This window comes from Pleurodeles waltl, chromosome 6, assembly GCF_031143425.1.
Source record: "Pleurodeles waltl isolate 20211129_DDA chromosome 6, aPleWal1.hap1.20221129, whole genome shotgun sequence".
NCBI classification, from domain to species: Eukaryota; Metazoa; Chordata; class Amphibia; order Caudata; family Salamandridae; genus Pleurodeles; species Pleurodeles waltl.
Window position 1 is genome coordinate 751,077,743 of NC_090445.1, and position 22,430 is coordinate 751,100,172.

Sequence of the window (22,430 nt, forward strand, 5' to 3'; positions counted from 1 at the left end):
GACGTCATGCTCAGAGCTAAGGCACCAAACACAATCGAAAGGAGGGTCAGTGACCGACATGCGACCGCCATACTCTCTGCAAGGCTTGAAACCGGACTTCCTCAGGGGAGACATTATAACTACAAGAGGAAACCTCCAACAGAAGCGAGAGCTAAAAAAAAAAAAAAATACGTTAGAGTGGAAGGATGGAAAAAAGGGAACTGACGTCAGCGAGGACCTCTTATTGGCACAATGACATCAGACGGAGTTTTGTGGAGCCGTGCAACTGTGACGTCCTCGTCGACGTGGAGAGCTGGGAAGAAAATTTTCTGTCGGAAGCTGGCGCAAGGGTGAATTCATAAGGGGAGGAATCCACAGGTAGTTTGTATACATCAGAACTGGTGCTGTTGCTTAAGTAGCCATCTGAGTTTTCCACAGAGGAAGAAAGGGTGCCTTTAGTACCAAAGAAGCATTGTAGTAGACTGTGACAAGAGTGGACCAGCGTTGAAGTCTGAGAAAGATGCATGTTCTCAGGTCCCAGTGGCTCCCAGGGCCGACAGGCGCAACAGAGAGAGGACAGAGTACAATTTCAAAATATTTAGAATATGGCCTTCTAGATTAAGCAATTTTCAGAAGGACAGCAGTGGGTACTGAAAATCAATGGTGGATGGGTGTTGAGAAATCTACAAGTTGACATTGGATCCACCAGAAGGATTATTGCTGAAGATAAGTAATTTGTTCTTGTGTTGGATGCTTCTAACCGGAGAGTCCTCAAACCAAGAATCAATACCTTAAGCAATACCTCTAAACAGGAGGGGTCAGAGGAGAGGATTAATCAAGAAGTCTTGCAATACAGATGTGCAATAAATTACCACTCCTGAGTGCCAAGAAATCAATGCTGCAAGTAAGTAAAATATTTATTGTATAAGTAAAATAATACCTTTTAAAATACAAAAAAAAGAAAGAGCATCATACAACACCCTAAACATAATTAATCCCATTCTATTAATTAAATATTCTTAAACTCAAACAGGTTACTGACTTATTCAATAAATTCTGTAATATGACCACAATTTTTAGGGAAGAGCTGGTAAAACAAAATGAGATTGATTAATTAATTAATAGATCTTATGTTTCCTAAAGTAAACATTGGTTTCTAACAGTTTCTCCTTAAGTCAAGCAACCTATGGCACAGACACGGTATTTGCTCAATAGTCTTATCGTGTAAATTATAGACACAACAAATATACTTTTTTCTCACATGTCCATGAACCATTGTTGATCAAAAAAAGTCTAAAATGGTAAAAAACATATTTTTTTCATCATGCACTTACCTTGTAAATCAAAGTATGACTGTCGCTGAATTGTATGTGTTACAACTATACAGCTATTCTTATATTCTATAAGGCAGCACTGATCTGTACTAAGCAGAAAACAATTGTTTTTTGCACCAAAATGTTATGTTGCATTCTAATGTTCTTTTGAGCCCAGTCAATATTGGAAGTTTATTATCTTTGCCCTTATGTGTCTATTCTTTAAGTATGGATTTTAAATATTTACATTAGCAGAGCAGTGAAAGGAAATGCCTCCGTGGAATGGTTACCCCCTGACTTTTTTGCCTTTTGTTAATGCCAGTTATGATTGAAAGTGTGCTGGGACCCTGCTAACCAGGCCCCAACACCAGTGTTCTTTCCCTAAACTGTCACTTTGTTCCCTCAATTGGCACAGCCCTGGCACCCAGAAAAGTCCCTTGTAAAGGGTACCCCTGGTACCAAGGGCCCTGTTGCCACAGAAGGTCTCTAAGGGCTGCAGCATGTCATATGCCACCCTGGGGACTAGTCACACAGCACAGACACATTGCCTCACAGCTTGTGTGTGCTGGTGGGGAGAAAATGACTAAGTCGACATGGCACTCCCCTCAGAGTGCCATGCCCACCTCTCACTGCCTGTGGCATAGGTAAGTCACCCCTTTAGCAGGCCTTACAGCCCTAAGGCAGGGTGCACTATACCACAGGTGAGGGCATATGTGCATAAGCACTATGCCCCTACAGTGTCTAAGCAAAACCTTAGACATTGTAAGTGCAGGGTAGGCATAAAGAGTATATGGTCTGGGAGTTTGTCAAATACGAACTCCACAATTCGATAATGGCTACACTAAATACTGGTATCAAACGTCTCAGCACAATAAACTCACACTGATACCAGTGTGGGATTTATTGTAAAATACACCCAGAGGGCATCTTAGAGATTCCCCCTGTATGTTAACCCAATTGCTAGTGTAAGACTGACCAGTCTGTGCCAGCCTGCCACTTCCAGACGAGTTTCTGACCACATGGGGTGAGTACCTTGGTGTGCTCTGTGGTCAGAAACAAAGCCTGACCTGGGTGGAGATGCTTCACATCTCCCCCTTCAGGAACTGTAACACCTGGCGGTAAGCCTCAAAGGCTCAAGCCTGGTGTTACAGTGCCCCACAGCACTCCAGCCAGTGGAGATGCCCATCCCCTGGACGAGCCCGCACCTTTTGGCAGTGAGTCCAGAGGGACAATGAGAAAAACAAGGAGGAGTCACACTTTGAGCCAGGGCCACCCATAAGGTGTCCAGAGATGAAGTGACCCCCTCCTTGAGAAATTCTCCATCTTGCCTTAGAGGATTAGGACCAATAGGGATAGGGATGTGCCCTCCTCCCCAGAGGGAATGGACACAAGGAGGGTGTAGCCACCCTGAGGGACAGCAGCCATTGGCTATTGCCCCTGACCCTAACACACCCCAAAATGTAGTATTTAGGGGCATCCCTGAACCCAGCTCTTCAGATTTCTGACGTCCTTAAGAAAGAAGGACTGCTGAGATGAAAAAAGCTCGCAGAGAAGAGAAGAAGAGACAACAACTGACTCTGCCCTAGCCCTACTGGCCCGTCTCCTGCTTCAAAAAGCTGCGAGAGAGGAAGCAACGCATCCTGCAGGACCAGTGACCCCCTGAAAAGCCTCCAGGGGCCTGCCTGCACCACAGAGGACCAAGAAACTCCCGTGGACAGCGGCTCTGTCCAACAAGAAGAAAAGAAACCATCTTTAAAGGGACTTCCACCTTACTCAAGAAGCATGAGTCCCAACGTCCCTGGCCCGTGTCCAGAGAAACCAACTACCCAGAGAGGATCTCCAGGCGATTCAGACTTTGTGTCCACCCAGGGCCGACCTCTCCAGACCCCCACGACGACACCTGCAGAGGGAATGCCGAGGACCCCCCTGACCATGACTGCCCAGGACAAAGATATCCTTCGCCTGGAGAAGCACTGCACCCACAGCCCCTAAGCCCAAGAGAAACCGACCACCGGTGCAGCAACGACGAGCAGGCGGCCCTCAACATTGCCCAGTTGGTGGCTTGCCCAAGAAGCCTTCCTGTGCCCTGCCTGCAGCGCCAAAGTGACCCCCAGGTCCCAACACAGAGTTCTATTAAGAACCCGATACCCAGTTTGAACACTGCACCCAGCCGCCCCTGTGCTGCTGAGCGTGTGGTTCATGTGCCTACTTGCCCCCCTCCCTTACCCCACACCCCCACTCAAACCCCCCTGGTTTGCCCTCCGACAATGCGGGGACTTACCTGCCAGCCAACCAGAACCGGAGTACCCCGTCTCCATAGGCACCCATGTTATTTTGGCTCCTGTCTGACCTCTGCACCTGACCGGCCCTGTGATGCTGGGTGTTTGGGGTTATCTTGAACCCCCAAACGGTAGACTACCTATGCCCAGGAGACTGAACCCTTAAGTCGATTACTTACTTCTGAAACTGTACTTTACTTACCTCCCCCTGGAACTGCTGAAAATTGCAGTGTCCACTTTTAAAATAGCTTTTTGCCATTTTTAAGAAAACTATGTACATTGTTAAATCCATTCAAAGTTTTAAGTATTACTATGCAAAGTACCTCTCAATTAATGCACTTACCTGCTAAATGAATCTTGTGGTTCTAGAAATAAATTAACAAAATATATTTTTCTACATAAAAACCTATTGGTCTGAAGTTAACTCATTGAGTGTGTGTTTTCACTTATTGCCTGTGTGTGTACAACAAATGCTTAACACTACCCTCCGATAAGACTAACTGTGCGACCACACTACCACAAATCGAGCATTAGTATTATAGCCTCTGTCAAACCTCTTGGGGAAGCCCTGGACTCTGTGCACACTATATCTTACTTTGATATAGTATATACAGAGCCAGATTCCTACGCTATTCTTCCTAGGTCCTATTGAGAGTGGACGTACATTGTTTTGCCAACTGTATTCCGTACAGATTTTAATTCTCCAACTGTATGCATGATAGCTGCCAGTTTATTGCCACTTCAGTTGGCCTGTGTTGAATATAATTTCAAGCCACTGGTAAAGGCTAGCAACATTATCTTTTCATAAGGAGAGGTTATGTCTGATTCCTTAGGTGGGATCTGTTTAAAAGTAAAAGTTATGACAAAGGAAGTAGGCCTTCCTTATTTTGAATAGCATATGTTAGCTTAGGATTTTAAGGGTGAATTGTTAGTACAATGTGCTTAAGGTTGGGGTAATTATTTTGTTACACAGAATATTGCAGATTACTTAAGTAGGCAAGGGCTTTAGTGTTTGTGGCCCATCCAAACAAACCATAGAGATGGACGTTTTGCACTATGGTATTCCTTATTAGGCTCTATTAGCAGGGATTTCATAATATTTTGACAACTACATTTTTGTATATATTTATAACTATATTTTGGTATACTTGATTGTTACCTTGAGGTAAGGCTTATAACCAACATAGTAATTCTGAGGTGATCATAGTGACAAGCCAATAGTAACAGCTAGAGGTCAAATTGGTTCATTAGGTACAAATATTTTGAGTGCCAAAGATCTGAACTGCTTACTTTGAAAAGTTACGATAAAACGGTTGATCTGACATATTGATTGTGAAAGACCCATGTTAAAGTCAATAGGTATTTAGGGGGGTTGTTATTTCCCCACCCATAGAGGGAAAATATTTGCACTGTACTAAGTCTTGCAAAAATCTCTGGCCTTTAGGTCAGCTCTGTTCAGCCATCGGTCTTTCTGAATGTCTTTTAAAACCTGCTTCCATCCATAACAGAGTACTGCATGGGGTACTGGTTCAGGTCACATCAATCATTTGCTTTATTTTTCATAACGTATTTTTATTAGTTTTTAAACAACGATACAGGTAGTGCGCACAGGTTGACATACAAACCACATCCAGGTATCTACCAAATACACTGGATATACTATATAGCATACAGAGGTTGAGCAACTAACCTACTTAGCCACGCTTATACAAGCAGCAAGGTCAATGTTGTAGGTAACACCACACAAACAACTAATAAAAGAGGTGACATCAGTTTTATTTTATGTGGCAGTGGGCAACGTGTGGGTGAGATTTCTTAGGGGAAGTCATGCACAGAATCAATTTGAGGAACCCGGTTTCAAAAGTCTATCTTTTTCTAACTGCATAATGAAGCAGCTTGGTGGTGTTAGGGAAAAAAAGCCCCATTACTGGTTCACTAAGGGAGAATAGTGATAAGAAGAGATGGATGATGGATAACTCATATCAAAAAGTGCGCGGATGAGACTACTGCCATCGTGAATGAGATTGTCACAATGTTACAGTGATGGAAAGGACATCCCTGTTTTTTTGTTGCTTTTTTTTAATAGTCTTTTATATCCTCAGGCTTGTGTTTGAATGCTGAAAGTGTTCTTTTAAAGAAGCATCGAAGCGAGGGGAGTGTGAAATTGGTTTTGAATAAGAATGTGTTGTTGGTTTCGAAGGTATGAGGTTGGTGAGACATCAGCAGCACCATCTGGTGTAACTTTATGGGATACAGCACCTACAATGTTGCTTCGGACAGAGGTTCACGGGCCCCTACACGACTAGTAAAGTTCATAATTATTTCTTCACAATTGGAGTAAAAAGGTGGGTCATTTTATTTTCAAGTTGATCTTAAGAAGCTAAGACCTTGCCAAGCACAGAAAAATGATTTATTAATCCCTTAAGAAAATATATTTTAGTCGTTAGTGACGCCCAACAGAACATTCAATGAGAAAGTCTCAGTTGTAGGCCCCAACCAGAATGTTTGCAAAATCAAGCACACAGCTTCTCTGAGCCCTCAAAGTGAATGATCAAATCTGTCAACATACAAAAATTGTATTCACGGGCTTTGATGAACGCTTAACACATCTCAGATTAAGCCAACACCATGTTTATAGTGGGATAATACGTTTGAGACGACTACTGGCTCTAGACACCTAAATCAACAACTGTGATGCTGTTACGCTCCTATCAGCCACAACATTGCAAAATTAAAGGACTGGTGAGGTTTAGTTTTAGGCTTCAGACCACAGTACAGCGCAAACCCTAAGGTCATCCTGTAGGGTTCGTTGTCTAAAAACATGCATACATGTAAAAACAGTTCAAATAATCAACTGACATTAAGCAAAAAATCGTTATATTTAAATGGAAAAACAGTATGTTTGTAAAATCTATTCCCCGATGCAAAAGCGCAGTCTGACTGTGGGGGTTATGATAAAGTGTGTAATGACAGAGCCGTCACAACTTAGTTTCTAATTTTCATTAAAAAAATTATTATACACCACATTAGCAGTACAGTGCCAGAATTCAGAAAATATTAGATAACGAAACTTTAATACGTACGAGCATCTTGCAACTGCTGACAGAAAAAGTCTTCCGGAGTCTGCACTTCAGTCACAGCTGCTGGGAAAATGTCCCCCACAGACAGCGAGATAAGTTTGACGCTTGGTACATTGTCAGGTAAAAGTGTCCTTATTTTTCTTGCATCTGGCTTTTCACGGTTGTTCACACAGGATGGCTCCAAAAGGGGAGCTGAGAAGCAGAACCATAAATTACAAGTTAAAGCCACACATCTGAACAAACGATATCAAAAACAAGGAGGGACAAATCTAAAGCATCTACCAATAATAACAAAGGATTTTTTTAAAGGCAAATACATGAACGATTTTACGTGAAGGGTGTAAGGTGGGCGTGGTTAAAAGCCCACATTGATGACAACAGGTCGGAAAAGCAGCGCTCGCGGGCTGCTATGCTCGCCCTAAAGAAATGGTGGGCACGCACAAGGTCTATTTTCCAATAAGATCTCTAACATTCCACAATGCCACACACCTTGCGTCCATCTTCCGATGACTGTGCTTCAAGGTCTTTCATTTAACACCTCTGAAACTCCGATTAAGACATCCCAGAGTGGCAGTGACCCTTGTAGTTAAATCTATAACTTATCAGGATGTACTAATAATGCTAAATGTACGTTTTTGAAAAAGCTTTAGTAAATGACATAATCCCATTCTCCGTGTGGAGCAACAAGAGTATCCTTAGACATAGGTGCTTCACCTTCAGAAGCAATCTTGAAAGTATTTATAAGAATCATTTGTCCACACCAGTTAATCGTAATCTCTAGTTATAATCAAGGCACCAATAAATGTATATCCGTCTTGCCGTTCTACTATCAGTTGCAAAGGACTGAGGTACACTACAACTATTTTCCCACTAACTGGCAAAAACTTTGCACTCAGCAAATTATCAATACTAGCTACACCCAATCCGAACACTGCAATCAACAGATCTGGCCGTTTCAATTATACTGCTACACACAGTTTTTTTTCTGGCCGTAAACAATTTGTGCTGACTTCCAGAGATGGAATTTTTAAAATCATTAAGCAAGACGTGCAACTGAATTGTTGGGTCCAAACGGAAAACGAAATAATACTTTAAGAATATGTGGTGTAGGCCAAGTTACTTAGCTTTGGTAACGCCTTATCTGGTACAGACAATATCTAGTCGCAGATTCCTTAACTTGGAATTCCCCCCCAGGTGTCTCAAGCAATACCCCTGCGTGCTGCTAGGTGGAGTTGATCGGATCCGCGTTTGGCATTGGGGTTGTACATGCTAGATACGATGTTGCGGTCCTATATAGCCGCCACCCTAGAGTGCTGACGTCAGTTTGTTTTCGCAACTTTCCACGACAGAACTGCAGAGCCATGAAGGTAAGTAACTTGAACATCTGAAAGAGATTTCTAGTTGCAAATTCCTCACCTTAGAGTAGATACCCAAGGAATACCATCCCCAGATGTGGGTCTGCGAACCAAGATCACACCAGAAAGTCCTGCAGGACCGAACTGGCAAAGTACCCGTCCCTTTGGACAGGACTGTCCAGGCAGTAGTGTTTGGTAAACGTGTGCAGAGATGTCCATGTTGCTGCCTGATGTATGTCCAGGACTGGAACTCTGCATGCAGTGGTAGCAGCTTTAGCTCTGGTAAAAAGAGCATGCAAGACCTCAGGGGGTTGCTTCTTAGCCAATGCATAGCACATTTTACTACAGAATACGGCCAATCGGGAGATGGTTCGTTTATGCACTACCCAACCATTCTTCGCACCCACATAACCAGAGTTGATCATCCACCAAGAACTCATTGGTACATTCAAGGTAGAACACCAATGCTCCTTTAGGGTCAACACAGTGAAGTCTCTCCTCTTCCTTAGAAGGATGCATGGATGCATAAAAAGTAGGCAAAGTAATGGATTGGCCTACATGGAAGGAAGTAATCACTTTCGGGAGAAAGGAGGCTTGTGTGCGAAGCACCACTTTGTCACAATAGACGAAAAGGTAGGGTGGTTTAGATGCCAATGCCTGCAGGTCACTTACCCTGCGGGCAGAGGTAATGGCTACAAGGAAGGCTGCTTTCAAAGTGAGAAGTCTTAGAGGACAATTGTGGATAGGTTTGAAAGGAGCGCACATCAGGAATGTGCAAACTAAATTCAAGTCTCATTGGGGCATAATGAATGAGGACAAAGAAAACATATGGGTAAGGCCTTTAAAGAATCTATTTACAACAGGGGATTTAAACAAAGAAGGGTGATCCAGAAGCCGTAATAAAGCAGAGATTTTTAGACAAATTACGTTTGAAAGAGTCCAAAGCAGACCCCTGCTAGGCCAACAAAAGTATACACAACAGAACCTCAGAGGGAGGGAAATGGGGTGGGGGGGACCGGAGGGTCAACAGACTTGTCAGGGTACGATGCCACAAATTTCTTTCAATGACAGGCATATACCATTTTGGTGGAGGGATGTCTGGCTGCCAACATAACGCTACAGACTTCAGGCGGAAGGTCAAAAGTTGTCAACTGCTGACGCTCAACCTCCACACAAGAAGGAACAAACTGGACAGGTTTCGGAGGAGAGGCCTTCCCTGCAGCTGCGACAAAAGATCCTCCCTTAGGGACAGTCTGATTGGAGGATCAATGCCTAGGATTAATTGCTCGGGACCTCAAACTCTTCATACCCAGTCCGGAGCCACAAGGATTACTTGGGCACGATCGTTATGGATTTTCTTGAGAACTCTGGGCAGAAGTGGTACAAGCGGAAAGTTATAAAGGAGGCCTGAGCTCCACTCGATAAAAAAAAAAAAGCTTTGCCGAGCGAGTGCAGCCTTCGAAATGCCGATGCACAATACTGCTGACATTGCGCGTTCTCTGTGGAGGCAAATAGATCTAACCAAGACTCTGCCCACTGTTGAAAAGTTCCTCCACCTCCAGATAGAGACACCATTTCTCATCGACCTAGCACTGTCAGCTGAATTCATTAGCTGACAATCAGAGAGCCCACCAGATGTTGAACCACCAGGAATATGCCCTACTGCTCCAGACATGTCCAGAGGCGCAGAGACTCCTGACAAACAGTTCATGGTCCCAACTCACCCTGCTTGTTGCAGTACCGCATGGCAGTGGTGTTGTCTGAAAACACCTCCACCACTTTCCCTTTGAGAGAGGGAAGGGATGATTGCAATGCTAGTCTGATCGTCCTGAACTCCAAATGGATGACAAAGAGCTCAGCTTCACCGGAGACCAGAAGCCTCTGATGGTGGCAGCCCCCTCCCAGGAGTGAATCATCTATCACTACAGTCGCATCCGGTTGAGGAAGGGAGAGAGATCTGCCTCTGACCCAATCTTGGTTCAAAAGCTACCACTGCAGATCTTCCGCAGTCCCCTCTGAGATCTGGACCATGTCAGAGAGATTCCCCTGATGCAGCGTCCACTGGAACTTCAGGTTCCACTGCACAGCCTGCATATGCCATCTGGCATGAGTCACCAGCAGGAATCAGGAGGTCATGAGCCCCAACAGCCTCAGTCATTCTCACCGAAATCCAGGATATAGGCTGAAACCATTATCATAGCCTGAATATCCTGGACTCACTGCTAGGGAGGATAGGCCAGAAACTGCACTGTGTCCAGAACAGCTTTCATGAAAGGGAGCGTCAGAGAGGGAGTCAGGTGTGACTTAGGCAAGTTTATAGTGAACCCTATCGAATGCAAGAGGTCCACTGTAGTCTGGAGGGGGGAAGATGACAGCCTGGGGGAGAATCCACCTTCAGCAGTCAGTCGCCGAGATAGGGGAAGACTGAAAACCCTTATAGGAAAGCACCGTTTTTGACATGTTAAGACGCCACTTTTTGCCTGGTATCTGATGTAATTTCAACTGAAAATGCACTGGGTTCCTGCTAACCAGGACCCGAGTGCCAGATCTCTTCCCCCCCCAAACTGCACAGTCGTTTCCCCAACTAGCAAAACCTTTAGCACCCTCTAAGTCCCTAGTAAATGGAACTCCTGGTATCAACGGAATAGGGTACTAAAGAGGGTCCCTAAAGGCTGCAGGATGAATTGTGCCACTCTAAGGGACCCCTCACCAAGCACATGACAGACTGCCATTGCAGCCTGCTTGTCTTGGTGCAGACCAAAGTAAAAACATGACATGGCACACTGCCTGTTTGCCCTGTTCCCTAACACTGCATTCAATCTATTTAAGTCACCCCTCTAGCAGGCCTTATAGCCCTAAGGAAGGGTGCATTATATTACATGTAAGGGCATACCTGCACAAGCAGATATGCCCCTGCTATGTCTTTATCAAATCTCAGACATAGTACGTGACAAGGGAAGCCATTTTAAACATGTGCCAGACACTGGTAACTATGAGTTCCCCTGTCACATGATAGCTTCACTGAAGATAGGGATGCTTGGTATCAAACATCTCATATTGGTGAATCTACACTGATGCCAGTGTTGGATTTACGAATACAAGTGTCCAGATGGCACCTTAGATGTGCCCCCTGAAAACCTACCAGCTACTAGTGTGTTAACTGACTGGTCCTGACCAGTTCAGCCCCCTTGAGGTGAGAGAGCTCTTGGGGTCCAGAGACATAATCCTGCATGGGGGTGCTGACACCTCCTCCAGGCAGGATAGACATTCTAGGGCGGGGAGCTTCTAAGGCCTAGCCGCCTTTGTAATGCGACCCATGTCTCCCCAAATGGCAGAGATGACCAACCCCCCTGTCCTAACCCCAATTTTTGGGGCAAGACAGATGGGAAAATTAGGCAGATTAGGAGGTGTGCCCACTTCATGAAAGTCCCATCCGTAACGTGGATGAGCTAAAGTGGACCCCACTTTTGAATTCCTTTATCTTAGTTTGGAAGGAATTAGGCCACTAGGGTTAGAGTTATGCCCACTTCCCAACAGAAGTGGTCATAGAAAGGGTGCAGTCACCCTAAAGGTAGGCAACTCAATGGCTGGCACCTGGCACTCCCTGTAACATCCCTAAATTGAATATTTAGGTGGCACCCTTGAGCCACAGAACTTTGATTCTGTGACCTAAGACGACCAAGGGCAAAGAAGAGTTGCACCCGCAGAAGAGAAGAGAAGCAGCTGACCTGGTACCAACCCTGCCAGCCTGTCTGCAATCCTCGACAGACTCTGCACCAAAAGACGGCTCATCCTGCAGCTGAACTTCCAGATACCTGTAAGGACTGCCTGCTTTAAAAAAAAAAAAGACTCAAGTCTCCTGTGAGCAGTGAACTTGCTCCCCAACCAACTCTATAGAAAGAACTCTGCAGCCTCCGGAATCGCAAAGACCCGACAGCTGAAGAAACCACTGCACCCGCCATCACCGACCTGAGTGGTAGTGGACCTCCAGTGCCAGCAAGGTCCTCCAGCTGTCCAGAGTCTGAGTCCATCATGGATTCATCCCTCCTGAACTCCCTGAAGTCGCTTGCAGCCTCTGCACGCAGGACCCCTATTCCTCAGCTTCTGTGGTGAGAGAAACTTGACACCTCAAATAATCACTGCACCCGTCACCGCGGACCCGAGTTGAAGTGGACCCCTGGTGTCAACCATGTACCCCAGCCTTCCTGAGCTCAAGTCCACTGTGGTTTCACCCTTCCTGGACTCAACGATACGTGCAGCCTCAGACCACAGGACCCCTCAAAAGCGAGTGCTCCTGGACAAGAAAACCCAATGCCAAAGGACACCCCTGCATCCATCGCCCTAGGTGAAGAGGACCAAAGGAGCACCGATATCCCCAAGCACCCCATGTTTGGAACTTACCTGTTCGTTATCCCCAACTGCCCCCTGCCTCCCTCCCCCCCCCAGCCAGAGCCTGCAGCCTAAATCCACAGGGGCCAATCCCCTTTGAAGTACATTAGGCAACCAACACCAAACTGCACCTCTGTACCCAATCGCTACAGTGCTGTCTGGAGTGACCAACTGGTGTGATACTGACCTTTGCCCAGTACTCACCTTAAGTCTACAAGATTGGTCCAGTGAGTTGTCAATAAGAGCTTGTTTGCTGAATGTGTTATCCTTCCATAGATTTAAACTGAAGAACTCTGAAAATTGCACTAAGTGATGATTCTTGCAAGTGAAAAGAATTTATGCTTTAAACCATACTTAACTTATAACAAAGTTATTGGCTTTAAAATATATATAAAAAGAAGTATTATTTTTCTAAATTGGTCTCAGATTTATTCTTTGAGAGTGTGTCTCGTTTGTTGCCTCTGTGAGTACACAAAATGCTTAGCACTACCCTAACTGCTTGCCCACACTACCACAAAAAAGCTCATTAGTCCTATCTACTTCTGCCTCTGCAATACAAACTGTGGATCCACAGGACTCTCTGCACCGTGTACTTCATTTAAGTGCGCTACATAAAGAGGCAGGTTCCTACACCATGCCACTGGTGTTTCATTAGAAGGAAGTTTTTGCAAAAGGTATAGAGCGCTAGTACTATCTACTCTGGTCTCTGCAAACAACCTGGGGATCCACTGAACTCTCTGCACACTGCACTTCATTTTGTGCACTATATAAACAGCCAGTTTCCTACAGCATGCCACTAGTGTTGCATTAGAAGGAAGGTTTTTAAGTGAAAGAGGAATAGAGCTTTAGTACTAGCTACTTCTGCCTCTGCAAATCAACTAGGGATCCACTGAACTCTTTGCACGGTGTACTTCTTTAGTGCACCACATAGAATGCCAGCTTCATACATTGGTGGAACAGAGGTGTGGGCTGCGACTTGGCATTTCCTGATACCACTTGGTCAATAAGTGACTACATGAGTAAATCCCCAAATTGCCTTTAGATAAATTGCATTTTTAAATTGGTTATTTTTCCCCAAATTCTTAGAAGTAACTGTAAGGCCCCTGGTTAGGTCCCAGTAGCATAACAGTTTAAAAATCTTCAAAACCTAATTTATTTAGGATTGTAAAATCTGTGTTGCAACTTTTGTTCTAACTTCAAAATGGTCCCAAGTTTAGTGAAATAATGAGTACCTCAGAGGGTCTGGATAAGGAGCTTGACCTTACCCCTTACCTGCAGCTTTCTCATAAGCAGTTATTAAAAGCCCTCTGCAAAGGGTACAAAATTAGAAGAGGCTCAAACCCTACCAATGTAAAACTCCAGGAGCTGTTGGCAGAGTAGAGTACGAGCAGGCCCATCCTACTGATGGAGCCCATGACTCGGATCAGGGCAGAGTGAGTGAGGCGGAAGAGCTGGAAATTCCACCACTTGAAAGAAAGGAACATGCACCTCGGCCCAAGGCACCTAGAGCACCTCCCTCTAGTGAGGATGGCGCAGACCCCTCAAGGTCCAGTGAAGAACTCTTTGAAGGAGAGATTCCTTTAGAACGATTAGCTTGAAGAATTGCCCTGGAGGTCAGGATACTGGCCACAGAAAGGGAAAGAGCAGAAATGGGCTTAGCACCCATGAATAGTGGCAACAACTTTATAACTAGGGACAGAGTAGTGCAGCCTGGCCCTAAAGTCCCCAAAGGGATTGTCCCCAAATATGAGGATGGTGACAATATCACCAAGTGTTTCAGAGCCTTTGAGAGGGCCTGTGTTTCCAGAGACCTTAGCAAACAACACTGGGGGTCTCGCCTTTGGGAAATTTTCTCAGTAAAGTACAGAGATAGACTCCCGACAATGAATGAGGCAGATGCTAGGTCATAAGACCTCATAATGGACACCATGAAGGAGGGCTTTGGGCTTACTCCTCAAGAGTACAGAATCAAGTTCAAGGAGGCTAGAAAAAAAACCATGGGCAGTCCTCTATATATTCGTTGAACTTGTCAGTAAAGACACTAGATGGCTGGTTAAAAGGTAACAATGTGCATGATTATGAAGGGCTTTTCTGTATATTGATTAAAGAGCACCTGTTGAGTAATAGTGTGCAGGAGAAGTTACATTGTACAGGGTAGACCTACGTTCACTTTCTCCTCAAGAGCTGGGAAAGAAGACAGACCACTGGGTTAAGACAAGGATGATCAAAATGCCCACTTGTGGGGGAGACCACAAAAAGGAGGGCAACAAGCCCCCACCACAAGGGAAAGAGGGTAACCAGAAGAAAGATAAAGGCAAAGAGTCTTCCAAAGGTGCCCAAAAACCTACGCAGGAGGGTCTGCCGCAGGACTCCTCACAATTCAAGGGTGGGTACAAAGTGAAAAACTGGGGTTCCAAAAAGGCTTGGTGCCATGAGTGTAAGGCTGTTGGACACCAAACTGGAGACCCTGCCTGTCCGACAAAAAGAATGCTTCTAATGCACCTACAGTAAATGCAGTTGTAAGTCTCCAGATGGGATTCAGGTAGGCCCTGACCAGGTCAGTGAGCCTAGTGAGGCAACTCAAGTCTCAGAGGGTGGAGTAGATGTATCTGCCCTGGCTGTCTGGCCCAGTAATCTGGAGAGATACAGACAACAGCCACATATTAATGGGATCATGGTTGAAGCACTGAAAGATACGGGTGCCATTGTCACTATGGTGACTGAGCAAATGGTGTCCTCAGATCAATACTTGACTGGTAAGATGTATATAGCCTTCAATGCTGATAATCAGACTAAGGTACATCCCTTGGCCATGGTATCCTTAGAATGGGGAGGTGCTACTCGCCAGAAAAAGGTGGTGGTATCTCCTGCAATCCCTGTGCAAGGTCTGCTAGTCAATTATCTGGAGTCCTCAGCATGGGCTGAGGTTGAAAGAAAGACTCATGTAGCTATGCTGGGTATACGTGAATGGGTGTGCATCAACATCAGGGAACATAGAAGACCCCAGGGTAATAAAGTAGAGTCGGAGCCTGGAATAATGACCCAACCTGTCAAGAGAAAAGGGCAAGAAGTCTGGTAAACCAACTTCCAAACAGATGCCAGATCAGGTCCCCTCTCCTCAGGGTGAAGATCTGTCAGTCCCAGAGGGAACTGAGCCCCAGGAGCTTAGGCCTTACACAGCAAGCTCTTGGGCTCAGAGCGACCCTCTAAGGAGGATATGTGCCACTTTTGAAGGCTTAAGACTGCAAGTTGCTGATAAAGTGAAGGGAGAGATCAGTGGCTCCCATATGACCAATTAGGAAGCGGGACTCCTTTTCATTGAGGCAAGAGACCCCAAGCCTGGTGCCAGTAGGAGAGTGGTAGCGCCTCAGCAGTTTAGAGATTTCTTCCTCACTTTGGCCCCTGATATATTCCTAGCTGGGCATCTTAGCCAGGCTAAAACATGGAGTATGTTGGTGAACCACTTCTACTGGCCATGTATCCCAGAAGGTGAAATAATTTTTTAACTCCTGTGCCACTTGTCAAGACAGGAGGCCACCAAAAGCCCCCTCATAATTCCAATTACACTTCCAGTGGTTGGGGTTCCCTTTGAAAGGGCAGGGATTAACATTTTTGGTCCCCTTGCCCTCAAACTGCATCAGCAAACAGATTCATACTGGTTTTAATGGGTCTCTGAACTCACAATTTAAAAATGAACAAGTTACTTACCTTCGGTAACGCCTTTTCTGGTGGATACATTAGCTACCTGTGGATTCCTCACCTAAAGAATTTCCCCCCACGCGCCAGCCTCGACTGAAAATCTCTTCTAGCTCTGCACGTCGACGATGACGTCACAATCGCCCGACTCCACGCGACGCCGTATGACGTCCTCCAGGCAATAAGAAGCCCTCGCCGACGTGCAGACATCAGTTATCACCATTTTTTACGTGCCTTTGAGGCGAACAGGTGAACACTGACTTTACAGAGAAATATAATTACATCAAGTAAAATTATATACCAACATTTATTGCAATAATATAAAATGATACTAATGGAAACAACACACTCATATGGAAACAAAAATATATACATATCCAATCATGTTTCCTTTGAAAAATACCATATATATATATATATATATATATATATACATATACACACACACACACACCTCATTATTATATACAAATATACAATAAACCGGTGCTCACCCAAGGAATTCGTGGCAAGACCAATCAGGCAATGGGGAGGTGGGTGGGACCGTGAGGAATCCACAGGTAGCTAATGTATCCACCAGAAAAAGCGTTACTGAAGGTAAGTAACTTGTTCTTCTGATGGATACAACTACCTGTGGATTCCTCACCTAAAGAATAGAGTCCCAAAGCAGTACCACCTCCGGAGGAGGGTGCCTGAATGGTCAAACCAAGAAATCCTGCAGCACTGAGCGGGCAAAATGGCCATCCCTCCTGACCTCAGAGTCCAAACAATAATGTTTGACAAAAGTATGGAGGGACGCTAAGTTGCCGCTTTGCAGATGTCAACCACAGGAACACCCTTAGCTAAGGCCAATGTAGCAGCCTTAGCCCTGGTGGAATGAGCTGGGAGCCCTACAGGGGGTTCTTTCTTTGCTAAGGTATAACAAAGTTTGATACAGAGAATGACCCACCTGGACAGCGTTCTCTTGTGGACTGCTCTGCCTCTCCTGTTCCAGACGTATCCAACGAAGCACTGGTCGTCTTGTCTGAACTCCCTCGTCCTGTCGACAAAGAAGCTCAATACTCTTCGTGGATCCAACCAGTAAAGCCTCTCTTCCTCCTTGGATGGATGAGGCGGAGGGTAAAAGGAAGAGAGAGTAATACCTGCCCCAAATGAAACGGTGTAACAACCTTCGGGAGGAAAGCCGCCTTGGTCCTTAACACCACTTTGTCTCTAAAAAAGGAAAGATATGGGGACTCTACACTAAGAGCCTGGCGCTCACTCACTCTTCTAGCCAATGTGGTGGCCACTTGAAACACAGTCTTTAAAACTAAGAATCGTAAGGAACAAGAGTGCATCGGCTCAAATGGCGATTCCATAAGAAAGGTCAATACTAAATTAAGATCCCACTGTGGCATAACAAACGGAGTGGGCGGAAACTTATTAGTGAGACCCTTAATGAACCTCAATACCAAAGGTGACCTAAACAGAGAGAGTTGGTCTGGAAGGCACAGAAAAGCCAACAGCGCTGATAAATAGCCCTTAACTGTGGCAACTGCACAACCCTTCTGTGCCAAGGTTAAAGCAAATAACAATACATCCGACAAATGGGCCTTCAAGGGATCATTTTGGTTCTCTCCACACCAACTGACAAATCTGGCCCACCTGCTTGCATAGATCGATTTGGTGGAGTGTCGCCTGGCTGATAAAATAACATCCACCACCTCTGGCGGGACAGAAAAGGAACTCAGATTGCCCCGTTCAATCTCCAGGCATGAAGGTGCAGGCTCTGGAGTTGGGGGTGTAGAAACTGCCCCTGCGACTGCGAGAGGAAGTCTGCCCTGTAAGGGAGACGGAGCAGAGGGCACAGAGAGAGTTTGAGAAGGTCTGAATACCACACCCTTCTTGGCCAATCCGGGGCTATTAAGATGACTTGGGCCCCATCTTGGCAGATCTTCCTCAGAACCAGAGGAATCAAGGGTATGGGGGGGAAACGCGTAAAGCAACTGACCCTTCCAGGGCGCGTCCCCCAAAGCTCCTTGCACTGGATACTGGAGGCTGCAAAACGAGGGGCAGTGCATGTTCTCCTGAGTGGCAAACAGATCTATCGGTGGATACCCCCACATCTGGAAGATGTAATGAACCAGATCCGGATAAAGACGCCACTCGTGATCGGTAGAGATGAGCCGACTGGAGACCGTCCGCGCGCATGTTCAGATGTCCAGCCAATTGATTTGCTACCAAGCAAATCTTTTGGTCCTGAAGCCAGGACCAGAGTCGAAGAGCTTCTCTGCAGAGAAGATACGACCCCACTACTCCCTGCTTGTTTATATACCACATCGCAGTAGTGTTGTCCATCAGGACCTGAACTGACTGACCGTGAAGGGAAGGGAGGAAGGCCTTGAGAGCCAGACGTATCGCCCGCAATTCCAACAGATTGATGTGAAACCTCTGTTCCACTGGAGACCAACAACCTTTGATCTCCAGGTCCCCCAGATGAGCTCCCCACCCTAGAGTGGAAGCATCCGTCACAACTGTGGCCACTGGCGGAGGCAGCGAGAACGGCCTTCCTTGCAACAGGCTGCCGACCGCAGCCCACCATCGAAGATCCGCTGCAGCGTCTCTGGAGATCCTTATTGAATCCTCAAGATCTCCTTGGTGTTGAAACCAATGCCTGCGGACGCACCACTGAAGAGCCCACATGTGCCACCGTGCATGCATAACCAGCAGAATGCAAGAAGCGAACAAACCGAGCAGTCGAAGGACCTTGAGGACTGGGACGACCGCTCCATCTTGAAACATTGGAATCAACGCCTGAATGTCCTGAATCCGCTGCGGAGGAGGAAAGGCCTGATTCAATGTTGTGTCCAGTACTGCCCCTATGAACAGGAGGCGTTGAGAGGGAGGCTCCCAGGTCGAACAACAACTGAGTTGTCGATTGCAGGTGACACCGCAAGAGCTCCGGAGACTTGGCTTTGATCAACCAATCATCCAGATAAGGAAATAGTGCTATTCCTTTTCTTCTGAGCTCCGCTGCTACCACCGCCATCACCTTTGTAAAGACTCGAGGTGCCGAAGTAAGACCAAACGGAAGGACCGCAAACTGATAGTGCTGCGACCCCACCACAAACCGGAGATACTTCCTGTGCGACTTGAGGATCGGAATATGGAAGTACGCATCCTGCAAGTCGACAGACACCATCCAATCTCCTTCATTCAACACCAAAAGAACCTGTGACAGGGTCAGCATTTTGAACTTTTCCTGCTTAAGGAACCAATTCAAAATCCTCAGGTCCAGGATTGGCCTTAACCGACCATCCTTATTGGGGATCAGGAAGTACCAGGAATAGCAGCCCTGTCCCCTCTTCTGCTCTGGGACCAACTCCACTCCGCCTTTCGACAAAAAGGACATCACCTCCTGTTGCAATAACAGAAGATGGTCATCCGAACAGAAGGAGGGGCGGGGAGGGAAGGGAGGAGGAAATTCCGGAAAGAGAAGAGCATACCCCTTCTCCACAATGCCGGTGACCCAGGAGTCTGAGGTTATGGACTCCCACATGCGAAGAAAGTGAGTAAGTCTCCCCCCTACCGGAGACGTGTGAGCAGGGAGTGGTGGAGGACTAAGGCTGCTTTCCCTGCTGCACCCCTCCGGAGGAAGAGGCAGAGGGCTGCTGGGTGGCACCTCTAGTGCGTACTCTACCCCTGCCCCTGAAGGATCTGTAAGGAAGAGTTCCTGCAGATTGTTGTCCTGCCACATGGAGCCTGCCACAAAAGGAAGCGCCACAACCAAAACCTCCTAAAAGATCTGAAAGCAGAGGAAGTGGCTGCCTCTAGACCGAATGACCTCGCAGTGGCTCTACTCTCTTTAAAACGTTCTAGAGCAGAGTCAGCCTTTGATCCAAAAAGTTTGTCTCCATCAAATGGCAGGTCCAGGAGAGTAGTCTAAACATCAGGGGAGAACCCTGACGATCGCAGCCAGGCCTGCCGTCTCGTCGCTATGGATGTGCCCATAGCTCTGGCCACCGAATCCGAGGTGTCCAGCCCAGATTGAATTACCTTGGTCGCCGCCTCCTGAGCGTCCGACAACAGGTTCAACACCTCCTGTGATAAACCAGGGTGGCCCTTATCCTCATCCATAAGGGCATGAATATAACAGCCCAAAATGCAAGTTGCATTGGTAGACTTTAAAGCCATGCTACAAGAAGAGAAGGCCTTTTTTTAGCTGCCTGGTCCATCTTCTTAGACTCCCTGTCCGCAGGGGCCCCGGAGAACGAACCAGGAGCACAACGGGAGGAGCACAACACTTGGCCAACCAAACTATCCGGAGTTGGGTGCTTGGTCAGAAAGTCCGGATCACCTGGTGCTACACGATAGCGTCTCGCCACCGCCCTGTTCACAGCCGCCGAAGTCACTGGCTTTTTCCAAATGTCTTTAATAGGGTCCAAAAGAGCCTCATTGAAAGGCAGAAGAGGCTCCGCCACAGCGGACGCTGGATGCAGCACTTCGGTCAGGAGGTTTGTCTTCACCTCCGCAGCAGGAAGTGGAAGGTCCAAAAAGTCTGCTGCCTTCCTCTCCACAGCATGAAAAGAAGCAGCAGTAGCCTGAGAGAAAGGTGTTAGGGAAGGACTATAAGAGGGAGAATGGCATACTTGTGGTTCGAATCTGGTCCCTGAGGCACATGGGGGGGGGGGGGGGGGAGGGGGGGCAGGGGGGCATTTGGAAGATCTTTGAGGTAGAGGGGAGGGACACTGACATCCTTAGGGGATCCTCAGGAACTCACTTACACCATAATGAAGGACGCCCTACTCACAAGATATGGCCTGACCCCTAAGCCGTAAAAGGAAATGTTTAGGTCCTACGAAAAGAAGAGCCCCAACTTGGTTGGAATGTGTATAATCCTTTTGCAGGTCACTGGATGGTTGGGTGAAGGGCAATAAGGTAACAACCTTTGAGAGGCTGTACAATTTGATTGCTTGGGAGTATTTGTATAGTCTTTGTTTTCCAGAGCTGTGCCAGCACCTGATTGACCTCAAGCTGACTGATCCCAGAAAGCTTGTGCAGGAAGCGAACCTTTGGGAGAGCACTAAGGTCTAAAAGAGGTATGGGGGAGACCATGCCAAGGGTGGGCAGGGTCCCCATCAGAAGAAGTGGGGAGGTAAGGGTAAACGGGAAGTTCTTTAAAGGGCCCCAACCTAGTTCCCTGGGTAAGGAATCCCGGTGCCCAGTAGAAAATAAACCATGCAGAGAAGGGTCCCCGCAATTGCTTTGCATGTGATCAGGAGGGTCACATGATGGGGGACCCCAAATGTCCCAAGTGGACACCAGCACCAACTGGAGCTCAGTCACAGGATCTGGCCCGTATAGCGCTTGGGGAGGAGTTGGTTCCAGGTGGGTGGGAGCCAGCTGAGATGACCCTTGTCTCACTAGGGGACAGTGAAATGGCCCAGAGAATCCTAGTGCCGGAGAGTACTAAGAAGTACAGGCAGTGGGTGACCATCAATGGACAGAGGATGGAGGCTCCAAGAGACACAGGAGCCATTGTGACTACAGTGACGAGTCACCTGGTGTCTGAAGAGCAGATAGATCCCCAGGTACTTCACCAAGTAGTTGCAGTGGACAACTCAGAGCGCCTGTGTAGAGTGGCGCAGGTTCCCTTTGAATGGGGTGGTGGGGTGGAGGGGTCTCAGGTTCATTGAACTGGAAGACTATAGGATGCGTGAGGGACAAAATCTCTTATAAGCAGGAGAGAACCAAATTATGTAAGGCCCTATGTTCCAGGCAAAGTAGTTTAAAATTAGAATGTTTAAGGATGTGGACTGTTTACTTGGCAATGACCTGGAGGATTGTCCTTGCAAGAAGGGGGAACGCAGATCACACCTGGAGATGTTGGGTCTGCCTGGGTGAGTGTGTGTCTACCTGGTCCATGGCAGCCCGTTAGGGTGCTCAGGAGACCCTGGAGCCTGAAAGAGTGGCCCAGGTGTCTGCCAGAAGGAGGGAGGACAAGGGGCGCGGGAAACGGGCTCAAGAAGTTCCCACAGTCCAGGAGGAAGCTGAACCTGAGGGTGATGCCCCAGACCCTACAGGGGAACAGGTGGCTGAGCTGGGGGAGGTCCCTCAGCTATCACAGTGGCAGCAGGAAGGAGGGCCCACCAGGGAGGCATTCTGTGAGGCACGGAGAGTAAGCCCTACTCCTGTGCAAGGAGCCAAATTCAAAACTGATCTATTGGGAGGGCAGCCTCCTATATAGTGAGCCTAAGGTTGCTTATCTTAGGTCAGCCTGTGTGCTTGTGGTACCCCCAGTGCTTCAGAGCCTTCCTACTGGGTCTAGCTCGTGATGTGCCTTTAGCTGGTCAATTGGGG

The 22,430-nt window shown here is 46.9% G+C and overlaps 1 protein-coding gene across 2 annotated transcripts in view; it reads right to left on the minus strand.

Moving 5' to 3' along the window:
- Positions 1-22,430, minus strand: part of TDRD1 (tudor domain containing 1) — a 1,656,135-nt gene that overhangs the window by 905,032 nt on the left and 728,673 nt on the right. For both annotated transcript variants that reach the window (XM_069239312.1, XM_069239311.1), the window contains one exon: positions 6,655-6,843. In XM_069239312.1, coding sequence (XP_069095413.1) covers positions 6,655-6,843 — 189 coding nt within the window. The remainder of the gene's footprint in view (positions 1-6,654; positions 6,844-22,430) is intronic.